The 14,496-nt window shown below is 40.3% G+C and overlaps 1 protein-coding gene across 1 annotated transcript; it reads left to right on the plus strand.

The window, feature by feature from the left end:
- Window positions 1-323: 323 nt before the first annotated feature.
- Window positions 324-14,177, plus strand: TMEM170B (transmembrane protein 170B). Its single transcript, XM_015854592.1, has 3 exons — window positions 324-431; window positions 7,920-8,090; window positions 11,692-14,177. Exons 1-3 carry the CDS (start codon window positions 335-337, stop codon window positions 11,820-11,822), a joined length of 399 nt encoding a protein of 132 aa, XP_015710078.1. The 5' UTR covers window positions 324-334; the 3' UTR covers window positions 11,823-14,177.
- Window positions 14,178-14,496: the final 319 nt, after the last annotated feature.

The raw sequence follows: 14,496 nt of genomic DNA on the forward strand, positions 1-14,496 counted from the left end.
CCGCGCTCGCTCCCCGCGCCTGCACTGCGCCTGCGCCGCCGGCGCCCATCCCCTCCCCTCCCCATCCCCTCCCGTCCGCAGGTGATGCTGCCGCCCGCGGGCACGGCGCCGTTATCGGAGGAGACGGCTGCGATGGGGCGGTCCGCTCCCGCCCGCCCCTGAGCCGAGGGGAAGCGGCATCGTGGCCGGTCCCACCGCCCGGCTCCCTCCGGCCGCCATCTCTCCCCGTGGCCCCGTTCTCGATGTCTCCCCGGAGCGCGCGAGCCCCTTCACCGCCTCCCCTCCGCCCGGCTCTCCGGCTCCCGCGCCCCCCGGCTGAGGGGCCTTGAGCACCATGAAGGTGGAAGCGGGGGATAACTCCATGATCAACCTGTCGGTGCAGCAAGTGCTCAGCCTCTGGGCTCACGGCACCGTCCTGAGGAACCTCACCGGTGAGCTCAGTGGGGGAGGATGCTTCCTTGCCTGCCTTGTCTTCCCGGTCTTTCGTGTGTGGGTGGGGCTGGAGCTGATGAGAAGCTGAAGGTGTGTTTGATCCTTGAGGTCCATTCCTTGAATGGTCCTTGAGGTCCATTCCAAGCCATTCTATGGTTCCATGGGCTCCAGAGTGTTGAGTGAAGGGCTGTATAAAGTGTGTGAATGCATAAATATGCTTGAGGAGGTGGTTTTTCTCTTGCTGCGGGTGTGTGCTTATCGGCATTTGAAGGAGAGTCGTAAAAAAGCAGAGACGAGTGTGAGAAATAGATGCTTTTTATGGTGGTTTTTTTCCTACTCTGAGTATGCCCCTGTACAATAAGAGAGGTGTGAGCAAATGGAGTAGCAGATGTTTCCTGGCAAGTAAGCACGGTTTTAAGCATCAAGGATTCTTAAAGACAAAGCCATTGTGTTGCCCTAAAGCTCTGAGAGAGACGAGCAAGGCAGATCCCTGCTCCTGCTACAAGGGAACCTGGCTAGCTTGGCAACAACTGGTTTATTTCCTTTCTGCCTCACGCTGAGAAAAGGATTCTGACCTAAGGGCTGCTATGAGACAACCCCATAGGCATGCAGTGGTGAGGTGCGTCTCTTGGCTCCCTGTTCTATCCAGCTTCAGGTAAATCACAGACTTCCAGCTCTGGGCTAGAAGGGGTTTTGTATCGGTAGCAAAGGTGTCACTGAGTGTGTTCTTCTCCTGTTATAGGGGTAGAATAGTTGGTGACAGATTAACAGTAAGCTTTGAGTTAAGGGCATTCTTGGTGCTTTTGCAGTGTAACAAGGCATTGCACAGGTATTTTGATGTGGAATGGTTGTTCTTTATTGAATTTAAAGAATATGAAGAATAATTATTTTATCCACGGTAACACGATGGGGAATGGGTTAGTGCTGGTTGTTCCTACAGCTGTAAGCTGTTGTGTGGCACGACAGCAATGAAAAAAAAAAATTGGTTTTTAGTGTTTGATGTAAGGCATTGTTCCTCATTGTAACCTAAGAGAGGTTTTAAAAGTAGTAACCAATAATACTGTAAAATACTGTAAAAGGTAGAAGTAGTCTATGTTAGCTTACCCTGTGTTGTTGAATGTAGAGGCTTGTGTTGTGCTGTATGGCTTCTAAAGTCAGTGTCTTCCTCTCTCTACCCTTAGGTTGTAGTGTCCTATAGTGGTGATCTTGAGACTCCACAGCTGTTTTAATATGTTTTAAAATAAACCAATAAAACAAACAAAAACTACCTTGAAAGTGAACATTTATAAGAGATCAGATGGGAGTCACATAGAAGATGCTCAAGGTCTACCTCGTGTATTCATGCATTTTTCCCTATACTCCATCCTACGGTTATTTGTCTAGATTGTCGTTGTACCTTATCTTGTAACTTCAATGGACTAGTCTCTCATTTATGATTTAAATGCTCTTCAGCAAGTTCTTCTCTTCCAGTTTACACAGCAAGAATCACAGAATCACAGAATTGTAGGGGTTGGAAGGGACCTCTAGAGATCATCAAGTTCAACCCCCCTGCCAAAGCAGGCTCAAAGAGCGTAACATCTCAAACAGTGATTCGACTGAGTGCTCCTGATAGCATCCAGGGCACCCGATTACAACCATGCAGTTCTGTAATTCAAACCTCAGAAGCACGTGTTACTTTGTTGACTGAAATTTGTATCTTTGTATTCAGAGCACAGATACTTGCTAGATTTAATTTTGTAGCTAATGGTGATAGACTGGATCATAGATGAAAATAACAAGACCTAGAATTTGGACATAGAAAATTTGGCTCATGGTTTGGTGCTGTTGCCAAGGCTTTTTTTTTGTTTGTTTTTTGACGATGAAGTGCCTACATGGCACGAAGCTTACAGGCAGAGGATGGGATTTATCTTTCTTAAAGGGGTAAGAGTCATTTTGGAAAAGCTGTCAGGGCTTTCAACAAGGTTTGAAGGAGAGAGGAAGGTGGAAAATGAGTCTGTCCATGAGTAGGTGTGTGACAGGGACAGGGTGTTAGTGGGCACCAGATGTGTTGGCAACGCTGTAATACACTTGAAGTCTTGTGATGATGAGCCAAGGACCACAGAGGCAATAGGAGAAGGCAGTGGGGAAACTCAGGGAAAATAATTCTAAGGAATGATAGAGTTCTTCTCTAAGAAAGCTAAAAGGCTGGCTGCCCAGCTGAAGCACCTCTACACCAATATGTGCAGTTTGGGAAACAAACAGAAAGAACTGGAAGCCACCGTGCTAGAAAACCACGGTGTAGTCGCTGTCACTGAAACCCATTAGGATGATTCCTATGACTGCAGTGTGGCTATCAGTGGCTACAAGCTGTTCAGAGTGGATGAGTGTGGATGGAGGGGAGGAGGAGTTGCCTTCTACAGGTGCTGTACCCATTTCTAAGGAAGATCTAGTGTGAAAAGCTGTCCCAGAAGAACAGCCATGAGCAAGTCAAAAGCCTGAGAATGAGAGTTAGAGACTGAGACAATGAAGGGAGATGTGGTTAGTAACAACTACAGGCTGTTGGATGAATTAGAGCCTGTTGATGAAGTAGCTACAGAAGGCATCGTGATCACTGGCTCTTGTCCTGCAAGGGTTCTTCTGACACCTACTGGAAAAGTGCTGCAGTGAGCTGTGGGCAATACAGGAGGCTCAATAAATGCATAACTTTAGGATAACTTCTTGAGTCAAGTAACAGACAGCCCTACCAGAGGGATGCAATACTGAGCCTGTTGCTCACCAACGAAGTGAACAGATTGGTAACATCAGGACTGGAGGCTTCTTGGGCTGTAGTGACCATGCAGTGGTGGAGTTCACACTCCTGAGGGATATCAGACAGATGAAAGTAAAATCAGGATGCTAAATTTTAGGAAAGCCAGATTCCAGTTCTTCAGGAAGTTAGTCAACAGAACCCCCTGGGAATTTGTCCTCAAGGGCAATGGAGCAGAGCAGTGTTGGCAGATCTTTAAGGAATCTCGTACCTTCCTTAAGGTACGAGAGCATCTCCAGGTATAGGAAGACAAGGAAAAGAAGGAAAGAGATTGGCATGGCTGAACCAGCACCTACTGGTCAAACTGGAGAGCAAGAGGAAAATGCACAGACAGGTTGGGCTATAAGGAAAAAGGTATATTATAAGGGTAGTGAAACACTGGAACATGTTTCCTTGTTAGATGCTCAGTCACTGGAGACATTCAAGGTCGGGCTGGATGGGACTCTGAGAACCTGATATTGTTGTATATGTCCCGTTTCCTTGCAATGAACAGGCAGTAAGTGACCTTTAACAGTCCCTTCCAACTCAGATGATTCTATGAATTACAAGTCATTCAAGCCCTGCTGCTTTTCCTGGTAAAAATAATAAGAATAATCCCACCCAGTGCAATCTGTACAACGAATCAGCTATCATTGCTTGTAAGGATCTGGAGCTTGCTGCTAAGTAAAGCTAAATCTTTGTTGCTACACCAGCAAAATACCCCACAGGTATATTTTTTTGACAGTAAGTTTTGTTTTCGAGGCAGCAGCAATTGATCATGTCAGTTAGTTTATACCTCTTAAAGTACGAATCTTGTATATAGCACATATGTATCTGTTGTGTCAGCGTGTTCTTAAAACACTACAGTTTAATTTTCTTCTCATGTTTAGGCATCAACTACAGGGTTCTTTTTTGATCAAGCAAGATCTTGACCTTTTGTGCTCAGAAGTGTGCACTGTTTATTACTTCATGGAATCCCTCGGTGTTACTCAGAACCCATTCTTTGCTGTCTTCAGTGCATCTTTAGCACACTGTTTATCTGATGGCTGTATCATCATGCTTCTGGAACTGGATGATACTCCTCTTTTCCCTGTTCATTCATGTTAAACAGTTTATAGAATCAGAGAATCACAAAATGGTTTGAGTTGAAAGGCACCTTTCAGATTGTCTAATTCCAACCCCCTGCTATAGGCAGGGACACCTCCCACTAGACCAGGCTGCTCAAAGCCCCATCTGGTTTGACCTTGAATGTATCTAGGGAGAGGGCATCCACGGCCTCTGTGGGCAACCATACAGCCATGTTCACTGCTTGTCTAATTCACGAGCAAAAGTGTGTGTTGAACTACTAAGCATAAAGATGAAGAAGAAAAGAGAATAAGCAAGTACAGCTTTTTCTGTCTTTTCTTTGGAAACTGCTCAAAAGATACTTGTCCTATTTCAGGTTTGAGGACTGAGATGATATTCATAGACTCATTGCAGTCACTGAATGGCTTGGCTTGAAAGGAACCTTAAAAGATTGTGTAGGTCCAGTTCCCTTCCATGGGCACAATTACTACCCACTAGATCAGGTTACCCAGGGACCCATCCAGCATGGCCGGGAATACCTTCAGGAATGGGGCATCCACATCTTCCCTGTTTCAGCACCTCACTACTCTCTGAGTAAAGAAATAACCCCCAGCATCTAATTGAAATCTTTTCGTAGAATCATAGAATTACCCAGGTTGGAAAAGACCTTGAAGATCATCAAGTCCAACTGCAGCCTAACCATAGTACCCTAACTCTAAAAGCCCTACACTAAATCATGTCCCTAAGTACCACATCTGAATGGCTCTTAAACACAACCAGGGATGGCAATTCAACCACCTCCCTGGGGAGCCTATTCCAGTTTTAGTTTAAAACTATTCCCCTTGTCCCATCACTTTCAGATCATATAAAAAGTCAATCTCCCTCCTGTTTATAAGCTCCCTTCAAATACTGTAAGGCTATAATGAGGTCTCTCTGGAACCTTCTCTTCTCTAGGCCAAACAAGTCCAGCTCCTTCACCCTTCTGTCTAGGAGAGGTGCCTCAGCCCTTGTGTTGCAAGTTCATACTGCTGATTTATGTCCAGCTTTTCATCTACTTGGACTTCCAAGTCCTTGGCAGGGCTGATCTCAAGGAGTTCTTCTCCCAGTCTGTGCTCATATTTGGGATTGCCTGACCCAATTGCAACACCTTGCACTTGGCCTTGCTGAACCTCATTAGGTTCACATGGGCCCTCTTTTCAAGCTTGAGCAGGTCATTTTTTCATACCTGTTACTTCCACCTTCTGTGTCTTCTCCTTTTTATGTTTTTCGTCATATGCAAATGAAGATATTTAGGCTTCTGACCTTTATCTGCTTCCCATCCAGCTGCTGTGAGTGAATGCCTACATGTTTTAGCATCTGTAGTAAGTCTAGCAGAAATAGATGTTAAGAATGATATATAATAAGACTGTATTGGAAGAGTGCTGATGTATGTAACGCTACCTGCACTTCTTGCTTTGCTGACTTTCCAACACTATCTAATTGAAAGCCTAAGCCTCTGTGAAGTTATAGTCTGTAACTGGATTCTTTAAACACTACAGCTGCATTTGTGGGAATCAGGAAATACTGCTGGATGTTCTATAATTTCCTTTTGAATGCATTTTATATATATGTTGCTTTAAGGAATAGGAGAAAAAAGTGGGTGCCAAAGAACTCTATTTTATGTTCCTTTACCCAATAAGACATTTGGGGCAGTTCTGTTCTGTCGTCTCCTGCACTAAATATAAAATGCATCACAGTACTAATTTTCCTAAAGGTTTATTTGGAGTTTAGGATCAAAGTAGTTGACCACTATGCAGTTATTTTGTTGTGTAAGGAGTTTCTAAATATTATTGGATTCTTAGTTATGGGTGAGTAGTTAACCCTTTAATAATCTTTTATTTCCTTCTAACACTACAGTTACTGTAAGTCTTCCTACGACTGGGAAATCAATTCCATTTTCTACCTGGTGGAAGGTTTAGCAATGACCACAAACACTGATTTCCTATGGGGCACTGCAGTGCCTAGTAAACTCTGTTGAAATTCAAGGATGATGATCACAGAATCACAGAATTGTAGGGGTTGGAAGGGACCTCTAGAGATCATCGAGTCCAACCCCCCTGCCAAAGCAGGTTCCCTACACCACGTCGCACAGGTAGGCATCCAGGCGGTTCTTGAATATCTCCAGAGAAGGAGACTCCACCACCTCCCTGGGCAGCCTGTTCCAGCGCTCTGCCACCCTCAGTAGGCATGTTTTATGTATCAGGATAATGTGATTTAAAATTTCTGATACAAAAAATTGGGTAGCTGACTTAATTGCAGGGAAGAGTGCTGCATCCAGAAAACAAGTAGCATTTCTGCTACACTATTTACTGGCAAACAAGGCAAAGCCTCCTCTTATGTGTAAGAACAAGTTAATTTTGAAACAGCGTATTCAACATTGCATTGAGCTTCCAGCATATTAGTTTTGTTTTCTTTAAGTCACCTGATAGATGGCTCAACCACATTGTCATGGAGGACAAGGTATAAGGTCTAAGATATTCAAGTAATAACAGATAATAACTAAAAACAGATGAGGCCTGCTAGGACTGCAAAAGTGGTTCTTCTCCTAAGCTATCTGTGCCCATGGCAGATTAGATCAGCAATTACTGTCTTCCTTAAACCTAATGTAGTGGAAATGCTAAGTCGTGACTGGAACCAGTGGTTGAGCAGCTGGTGGAAAGGCAGGGCCAACCAAGGGGAGCTCAGGTGCAAGCAATGCACCTGAGTGATTGGAAGGGGTGGAGCCAGGATCCATCCCTTTGCAGATCTCATTTAAGGGCTGGCATTGGTGGTAAGAGTATCTCATCTGGAGATCCCTGCGTAGCTGGGGACTTTACAGGCCTTCTGAAGGTAAGTAGTTTCTTTCTTATATTTCTGCACCAAGAGTACTTTAGTTCTGATCCTCCTGCAAAGATATTTATGACCTAATTCAGGGCTGAGGGTAAAGGGGTGGAGAGCTTTGATAGTGCTGCTTAGAACCAACCTTAGTGTGTGTGTGTGTGTGTGTGTGTGTATGTGTGTGTATGTGTATGTGTATGTGTGTGTCCAGTCACTTGGAATGATAAGTTGAACCTTGAGCTGTGGCTGTTGGTATTAACTATGTGTACTCTTACTAGCAATTTTCCTTGCTCTTCTCTTGAAAGGGTCTTTTGGTTATCCTTAATGGACTGTGGTTGCTGTATAGTGACTGTTCTTTCTCCGCAGCCTTTCACAGTACTCTTTGCTTAATGTGATGTATTGATGTATTTTTGAATTAGCTAATTGGGTTATATTTCTGCTCAAATGACTGACGTGTGTCAAGCTGCAATAATACAGGCTCACCTGATAAATAGTATCCTGCTGTTGTAAGGACGCTTACTTTTTTGGGGGGCAAACTGCAGCAGAAACTCTTAACTAAATTTTTTCATCTTTTTGTTGTTGTTGTTTTGTTTTCCTTTTAAAGCATAGTAGCACTATTCATTTAAGTTAGACTGCTGAAAGAGGATGGCGTCTTGATCATATGCTGGTGTTTTCATGTTAATTCCTTTCAAGACCAAAATCACTGTTGCACTTCTTCTACTATTGATTGTATGCATTGTTTCTAAATCTTTTATGATGCTATTGTCTGAGAAATATTAATCTTTTCACTGCTTTCTTTCAGAAATGTGGTACTGGGTTTTCCTCTGGGCTCTCTTCTCCTCTCTCTTTGTCCATGGTGCTGTGGGAGTATTAATGTTTGTGATGCTGCAGAGGCATAGGCAGGGGAGGCTGATCTCTGTCATTGTGGTCAGCATTGGATTTCTGGGTTCTGTAACTGGAGCAATGATAACCAGTAAGTCTATCTTTTGCGTTTTTACTTATTTACATCTAAAAATAAAAATACGTTAATTGCTTATTAAGGATTTTGTGTTAATTGCATAGTAATTCTAATGACTATGATGGCTAAGTTGTTCTTCCTATTATGTAAAGGTAAAATGACTCCAGAATTGTTAGCAGATGGTTATCTTACTCTTTCATTTTCTCTGCTTTGTGTACCAAGATATTCAAGTATCAATGGTCAAGAAGTAATATCATTTGAGGATCAGAATTTACAGTCCAGTCCTATTGTAATTGTTGCCAATTTTGGCCACAGGTAGTTTTTTCTTTTCTTTTTTTTTTTTTTTTTTTTTTTTTTTTTAAAATCATGTTAATCTATCAGTACACTTAAAGCCATTAGTTTCTTTTAGAAATGAGGTCCATATTCCATTGACATCAGGACTGGCTTCCTTACTTTCTTCCTTGGGCCTGCCGGAGGCTTTCATATTGCATCTTGAAAGGATATTCCTCTTTTAAAGGATGTAGAGGTGCTACGTACCTCTACAACAAAGGATACCTGTGGCTTTTATTCTGTTTTTAATGAGCATATAACAGTCTGAACTATGCACGTCACTCAGAACAAACCAAATAATTGTGTTTGACTCAAGGATTTGAAAGACCTTTCCAGTTTTCCGTTGTCTTCAAATTGATATTTTTCTAATTTATTTGGGTAATGGTTATTAATAAGGAGTAATGACAGTAGTTGTCATTCCTGCTCTGTTCTTCCTCTCAGGGAAAAAAAAACAAGTGAGCTATGTGTGCTATTAACTTACATATGGTGCTCTTCAACAAGAGCATCGTTACAGCATTTCTAATGGTGTTATTCCAAACTCAGCCACCTGAGAAATATTTTACGGTTTTTATTTCTTTGTATTGGGATGTTAGTGTCTTATCTGTGGATATATTTTTTTCTGTTAAAGCAGTGTGCTAAAAGATGAGTAAATACAAGGTTCATAGTTAGAAGTACTACTTCAATCTAGCTTATAAACGGTCTGTAGTATCTTTCCCAAATAGGCAAGAGAACGGAGTTTTCAGTTTGGGGTGAGCAGTGGGAAATAGTATTATTTCCATAGGAAATAAGCTCGTACTTACTGTCTGAAACAGTGCTGGTAGTATGGAGTTCTCAACACTGCAATCAATGGATTGAATGTTGTCTGTAGTAACTTGAATGGTAGTTTCTGTCCAAACACCTTCAGTGTTGTTAACAAGGTGGTCTAACTTGAAAGGTAGTAGAACCTTTGAAGGTAAGGAACTGTAAATCTAGAGACTACCATAGGACTTTAAGCTCTTGCCTTTGTCTTTGTGCTGTATAGGTTATCAGAGTAGGGGTAACGCTTCAGCATTAGACACTCATGGTTGTTTTGCAGCAGATTTTCTCATGCTTTCTTAGACTGAAAGTTCTTATTGCCTATTAAATTTAAAATTTGATTAAAAATATGAACTTTAAGAAAGGCTTCCTTGGGGGCTTTCTTCAGAATTATGTTTTAATGATGTTTTAATTGCTGCATATTCCCCACCCTGACATTTTATTGTTTAACAACATTTGGTGTTTTCTTTTTCCTTCTAAGGTGAGGCATATGGAACCAATTAATGCCTTATATTGCTTGTTATGCTGATATTGAATTGTCCTGTGTTTAAAATGGCAGTGGCGCTGTTATTAGGTCAGCAAAATGACCACTTCTGAAGAACAAAAGCTAGGAAATGTAATGTTGAATATCCAAGCAGAAGTGGGGAAATCTGTTTCTGACATGAATTTACTTCGCCTCTTTTATTTATGTATGGAAAGAGGAGAGGTGCAGTTGTTTTTTGATATCTGAATTTACATGTCAAAATGTTTGTGGAAGCAGTACTGTTTGTGTGTAAATAATGTATTTCACTAGGGAATTTCTCTGAGCTGGCACTGTAGACTTATGTTATTCTCACTGGTTTTGCACAGAGAGATGAAACTGGATGACCCGTCCTTGAGATGTTCAAGGCCAGGTTGGATGGGGCCCTGGGCAACCTGATCTAGTAATTGTGGAAGTTTGGTGGACCTGCTAGGCAGGGGGGTTGGAACTGCATGATCCTTGAGGTCCCTTCCAACCCGGGTCATTCTGTGATTAGCCAAAAATGCCAAGGTGTCTTTATTTCTGGACAGTACTCATGTGGGTTATTTCATGCTGAAAGAAATTCTTTGGGGAAGCTTCTGAAGACAAGTAAAATATTAAAAAAACTGGCAGCTTTTCAGGTTTCCTCGAGTTGGAAAGGGCCATCATGTACTCTGGAAGCATTTAACTGGACTGCATTTGAGATATCGCATACAAAAGGTCTGTAGTTGAAAACCCCAGTATTTTCTCTAGGCAGGGGAATTAAGTACTCTACAGCAAATACTAGTAGAGAAAATACCAAAAACAAAAGCTGTTCCAGATAAATTTGAAGAGTGGATTGAATTATTTTTATACCTACTGACACAGCTGTATACAAGCTTCTTTTTTCTATTTTGCATAAGCATTTGTGTATCCTTACACTGAGAAGAAATTCGAGAAGAAAATGTTATTTATTAGCATGACAATTTTTTGAAAGGCGGATGCAAAGATTTTCTTTCTTAGGCTCTTATTTCAAGTCAACACAACCATTAATTTGCTCTGTTGCTTTTGTACATTAAATTGTGTGCCCTGGTGGCGCAGTGGTAGGAATGCCGCGTTGCAACACCTGAGGCCCGGGTTCGAATCCCCCCTGTGGCGCAAGTGGTAGAAGTGCCGCTCTGCTACACAGAGGCTTGAATCCCGGGGGTTGGACTCGATGATCTCTAAGGTCCCTTCCAACCTGCATGAGACTATTACTATTACTAAATGTGCTTGAAGAATTCACTGTATGAAAGACAGTAGGAGGGAGTTGAGAACAAATGACTTGTTTTTGGTGCAATGTATTGTATATGGGTAAAGTCTTGTCATTTGGTGTTATATTTCAAAGGAGAATTTGCATGCAACTGCACAGGAGAAATGGTTTCTTAATTTTATATAACTGAAAAGCTAATGATGTTGGTTAAAGTCTTTTCCCCATACGCACTCATGAATTACAGTCTAAGACTTCTTGATCTTTTTCATGTTTTGCTTGATTTGCCAGACAACTGTTAACTGTTTAGTAGTTTAAATCAAAGCTAATTAGCACAGTATGACATGATTGTTTAACAGAAATATGAAATGAAACAGATAGACATATAGTTTTTTTAAGGCATTTTGTAGGTGTTCACAGTCTTAATGTTATTGTCTTCTCCCTGTCTGTATGAAGACAGTTAAACCACAATTTGGGCTTGGTAAATTCTAGATGCATGTTTTAGAGGGTTTGGCTTTTTTGCTAATTGCTTGTGTTGGAACAGTTAATCTGGTTCATTTGGCAAAATTATCCCCGAAGGCCTTTTGATGAAACTAGGAAAAGTCAAGCAAGGCTAAATAATTGCATAATGCCGTGAAGTAATTCAGTGTTTGGTAATATTCTAGCAATAGCTAATGCATAAGTACAGTAAATCATTTGTCATATATTTCAACCTTAGTTTTACTTGTATAATTTGACCGTTGTTTTTTTCTTGTGATTCTTAGGTGCTGCAGTAGCTGGAATTTACAGAGTAGCAGGAAAGAATATGGCTCCCTTAGAAGCTCTTGTCTTTGGTGTTGGACAGACAGTACTGACATTAATTATATCATTTTCAAGGATTCTTGCAACACTTTGAGACTTATGTAAAAAATAATGTCAACTAGCCTAAGAAAAATTCTCTAATCTGAAGAGAAGCTTCCTGCAAGTGGATTCATCAGTTATGAACGTGAATTCTAGTGCAAGAGAAAGGAAGTGATGAGGAACAAGCACTACAGATTTAGAGGTTCAGTCAAATGAACAGACTGTCCTCTAGTGTCTGAACTGTTGTACTTCTGCACTGCGCCTTATGTGCCTCAGTCAAAGGCAAGGTGTGATCTTTGTGCACAACGTTGAGATGAAGCACCTTGAGTAGCTGCCAGTCAGGTTATGCTTGGTAACGGGATCATTGTTCTTATCAGTGTTTTAATAAAATAAAGGGATGCTCCTGAGAATTGCTGCATGTGCCAAACTTGGACTTTAGTTCTTAGTAATTGACTGGATGAGCTTTTTGACACTGTAGTTATAGAAGAATGCTGTGGGTGTACACTGATCTCAAGTGGAATAGTAAGGTAACTAATTTTTGTACTAACAGTTTATTTCTTTGAGTGTTCTTATTCAGCACTAAACACAGCACTTAGGTTTGATTCAAGCAGCTGATAAATATTGATGGGGTTTACAAAGTACAATTGGAGCAACCCTGTTGCAATTACCACAATCTTAGGATGACTTGTGGCAATTTTTTGAAGGTGAGCACGTTGTTTCTTCCTGGTCTTGGCTCTTTAGACGTCAGTAGTTTAAAGAGACACTGTGAGAGAGGTACAGTTTATGTGTATACGCATCATAAAATGATGCTTTTCCTAAAATTATTTTGTCATAAAATTACAGATGGTTACCAGCACTTCTGAAAACCCTAGAAAGGTACCTGCTGCAAGTAAGCTCCCTTTATTTGCTTAAGTGCTGGTAGGACTCTCAAGCCTACACGTTTTTTTTAAAGAACAGGCAAATATAACACAGACTCTAAGAAAGTTCACATATGACACAAATGGAAAGGGATGAAGAAAAGGGATACCAGTTTTCTACAGAACAAAGATGTTTGTTTAATAAAGTAGTTATCTTACTCCAAAAGTCTGGAAGCAGGGCAGCACTGATGTATTTACTACCTTGTTTCTGAACACTTTGTATTCTTGGAAAGGTTAAGATACCTGGAAGTTTCTATTTCTTTCAGTAGATTTTGTGCTTTTCTAGTTTAAAAGGATCAGTAGTGTTGTGCATGTGAGATGTCTTAAATGTGAATGCTTGGAGTGAATAGAAATTTTAATGCTATTTATGATGTGCAAAATTTAAAGGGCACGATGTTCTGTATGAGGAATATGACGTCTTTTACATCTTTATTCAACTGGATATTTTTCAGGAGTTGGTTATTAATGCTGACAGGAAGAGTAAATTGCCCAAAGGTTTTGCTGTTAAGATATCAAAGAGACTTTTGAAACTGCTGAAATCATTGGTATCTGCTGTACAGCTAAAATAATATGGTCCAAAAGCAATTTACAATCAAAATACATTGCTCAGTGCTTCAAAATATTACAGTGAATTTACTTGCCATTATTTTTCTCCACATAAACTGCTGGGCTTTTTCACATGCTAAAGATGCTGATAATTCTTCTGTTTAAAAGTATTGTCAGGTTTTGGTGGCTTTTTTTGGGGAAAAAAAAAAATGTACAAAGTTACAGTCTATGAAGGGAACAAGATAAAATAGAGCTTTATAAATGTTTTTAATATTATACTTTGGTTTTGAATTGCTTTAATATGTGGCTGAATGCATATATTCTCATTACTTGGAATGTTCTCAAAGCTTATTTTTCATGGTTTAATTTTTGTTTTTTGTTTTTGTTTTTTTACTTTCTGCTGATAGTTTTTGAGATAACAATCACTGCACTTTAGAAAATTTTTGCATCTGTAAAAAGGCAACTTAAACTTCTCCCCATTGTTTTATGATATGGGAAAAATGGTTTTGGGTATCTAAATCTAATGGAATAATAAAAAAAAAAAAAAATTGAAGATATTTTTCCTAATGTGCCTTGTTATACGTATTTTCTAGGGGAGAAGATTAAAAAGGTTCTCTTTGTTCTTGTTCTATTTTTGGTATTAATGATTTAGTTATTTGATATAATGTTTTATTCAGCAGACGTTAAAACATTTGTTTGACAACTTGGAAATATTTGTCTAGATCAAAACCAACCTTCTCACAAAGCATTGTATTCAGTAGCTTAAATTGTCTGATGACATTACCTCACCCTTCTTTCACAGTTTCATTGAGCATCTCAATTCTTATTTATTATATAGTATCACTGTTCAAGGACTTGTTGTCTTTCACCACTTTAAACTGTCAGACTACCGCAAACTTAAGCGATGTATGTAACTAATAAAATTTTATTGATTAACTTCATTTTAATTGTAGTGCCTATGAAATGTCTTCCATTGTAACTTCTTGGACAAGGGGGCATCCTTGCAGGTGTTAAATAACCTTCCTCCAAGTAACTTTTATTTTATGGATCCTATTAATGGCTTCAAATCAAGTAGGTGCTTAACTGTGTTCTGCTTTATATGGCATTATCGCCTACCAACAATCAGTAGGCAGATACAGTGCCTACTTAGTGTAACAGAAAGAGTTGCGTGTTTGGATGGGAAATTGGTCTTAGCTATTTATTGTTAAGGGTAAATGAGGCCAATTTAAGTTTTCCTTGTTTGTGGTGTAATAATTCCAGAAGAGA

The sequence above is a fragment of the Coturnix japonica genome, chromosome 2 (genome assembly GCF_001577835.2).
Source record: "Coturnix japonica isolate 7356 chromosome 2, Coturnix japonica 2.1, whole genome shotgun sequence".
Classification (NCBI taxonomy): Eukaryota; Metazoa; Chordata; class Aves; order Galliformes; family Phasianidae; genus Coturnix; species Coturnix japonica.

Excerpts from the sequence above, each read along its gene's own strand:
- TMEM170B (XM_015854592.1), top strand. The coding sequence starts at position 335 with ATGAAGGTGGAAGCGGGGGATAACTCCATGATCAACCTGTCGGTGCAG. Across the intron at positions 432-7,919 it reads CGTCCTGAGGAACCTCACCG|AAATGTGGTACTGGGTTTTC; the intron begins GTGAGCTCAGTG and ends GCTTTCTTTCAG. Across the intron at positions 8,091-11,691 it reads AACTGGAGCAATGATAACCA|GTGCTGCAGTAGCTGGAATT; the intron begins GTAAGTCTATCT and ends TGTGATTCTTAG.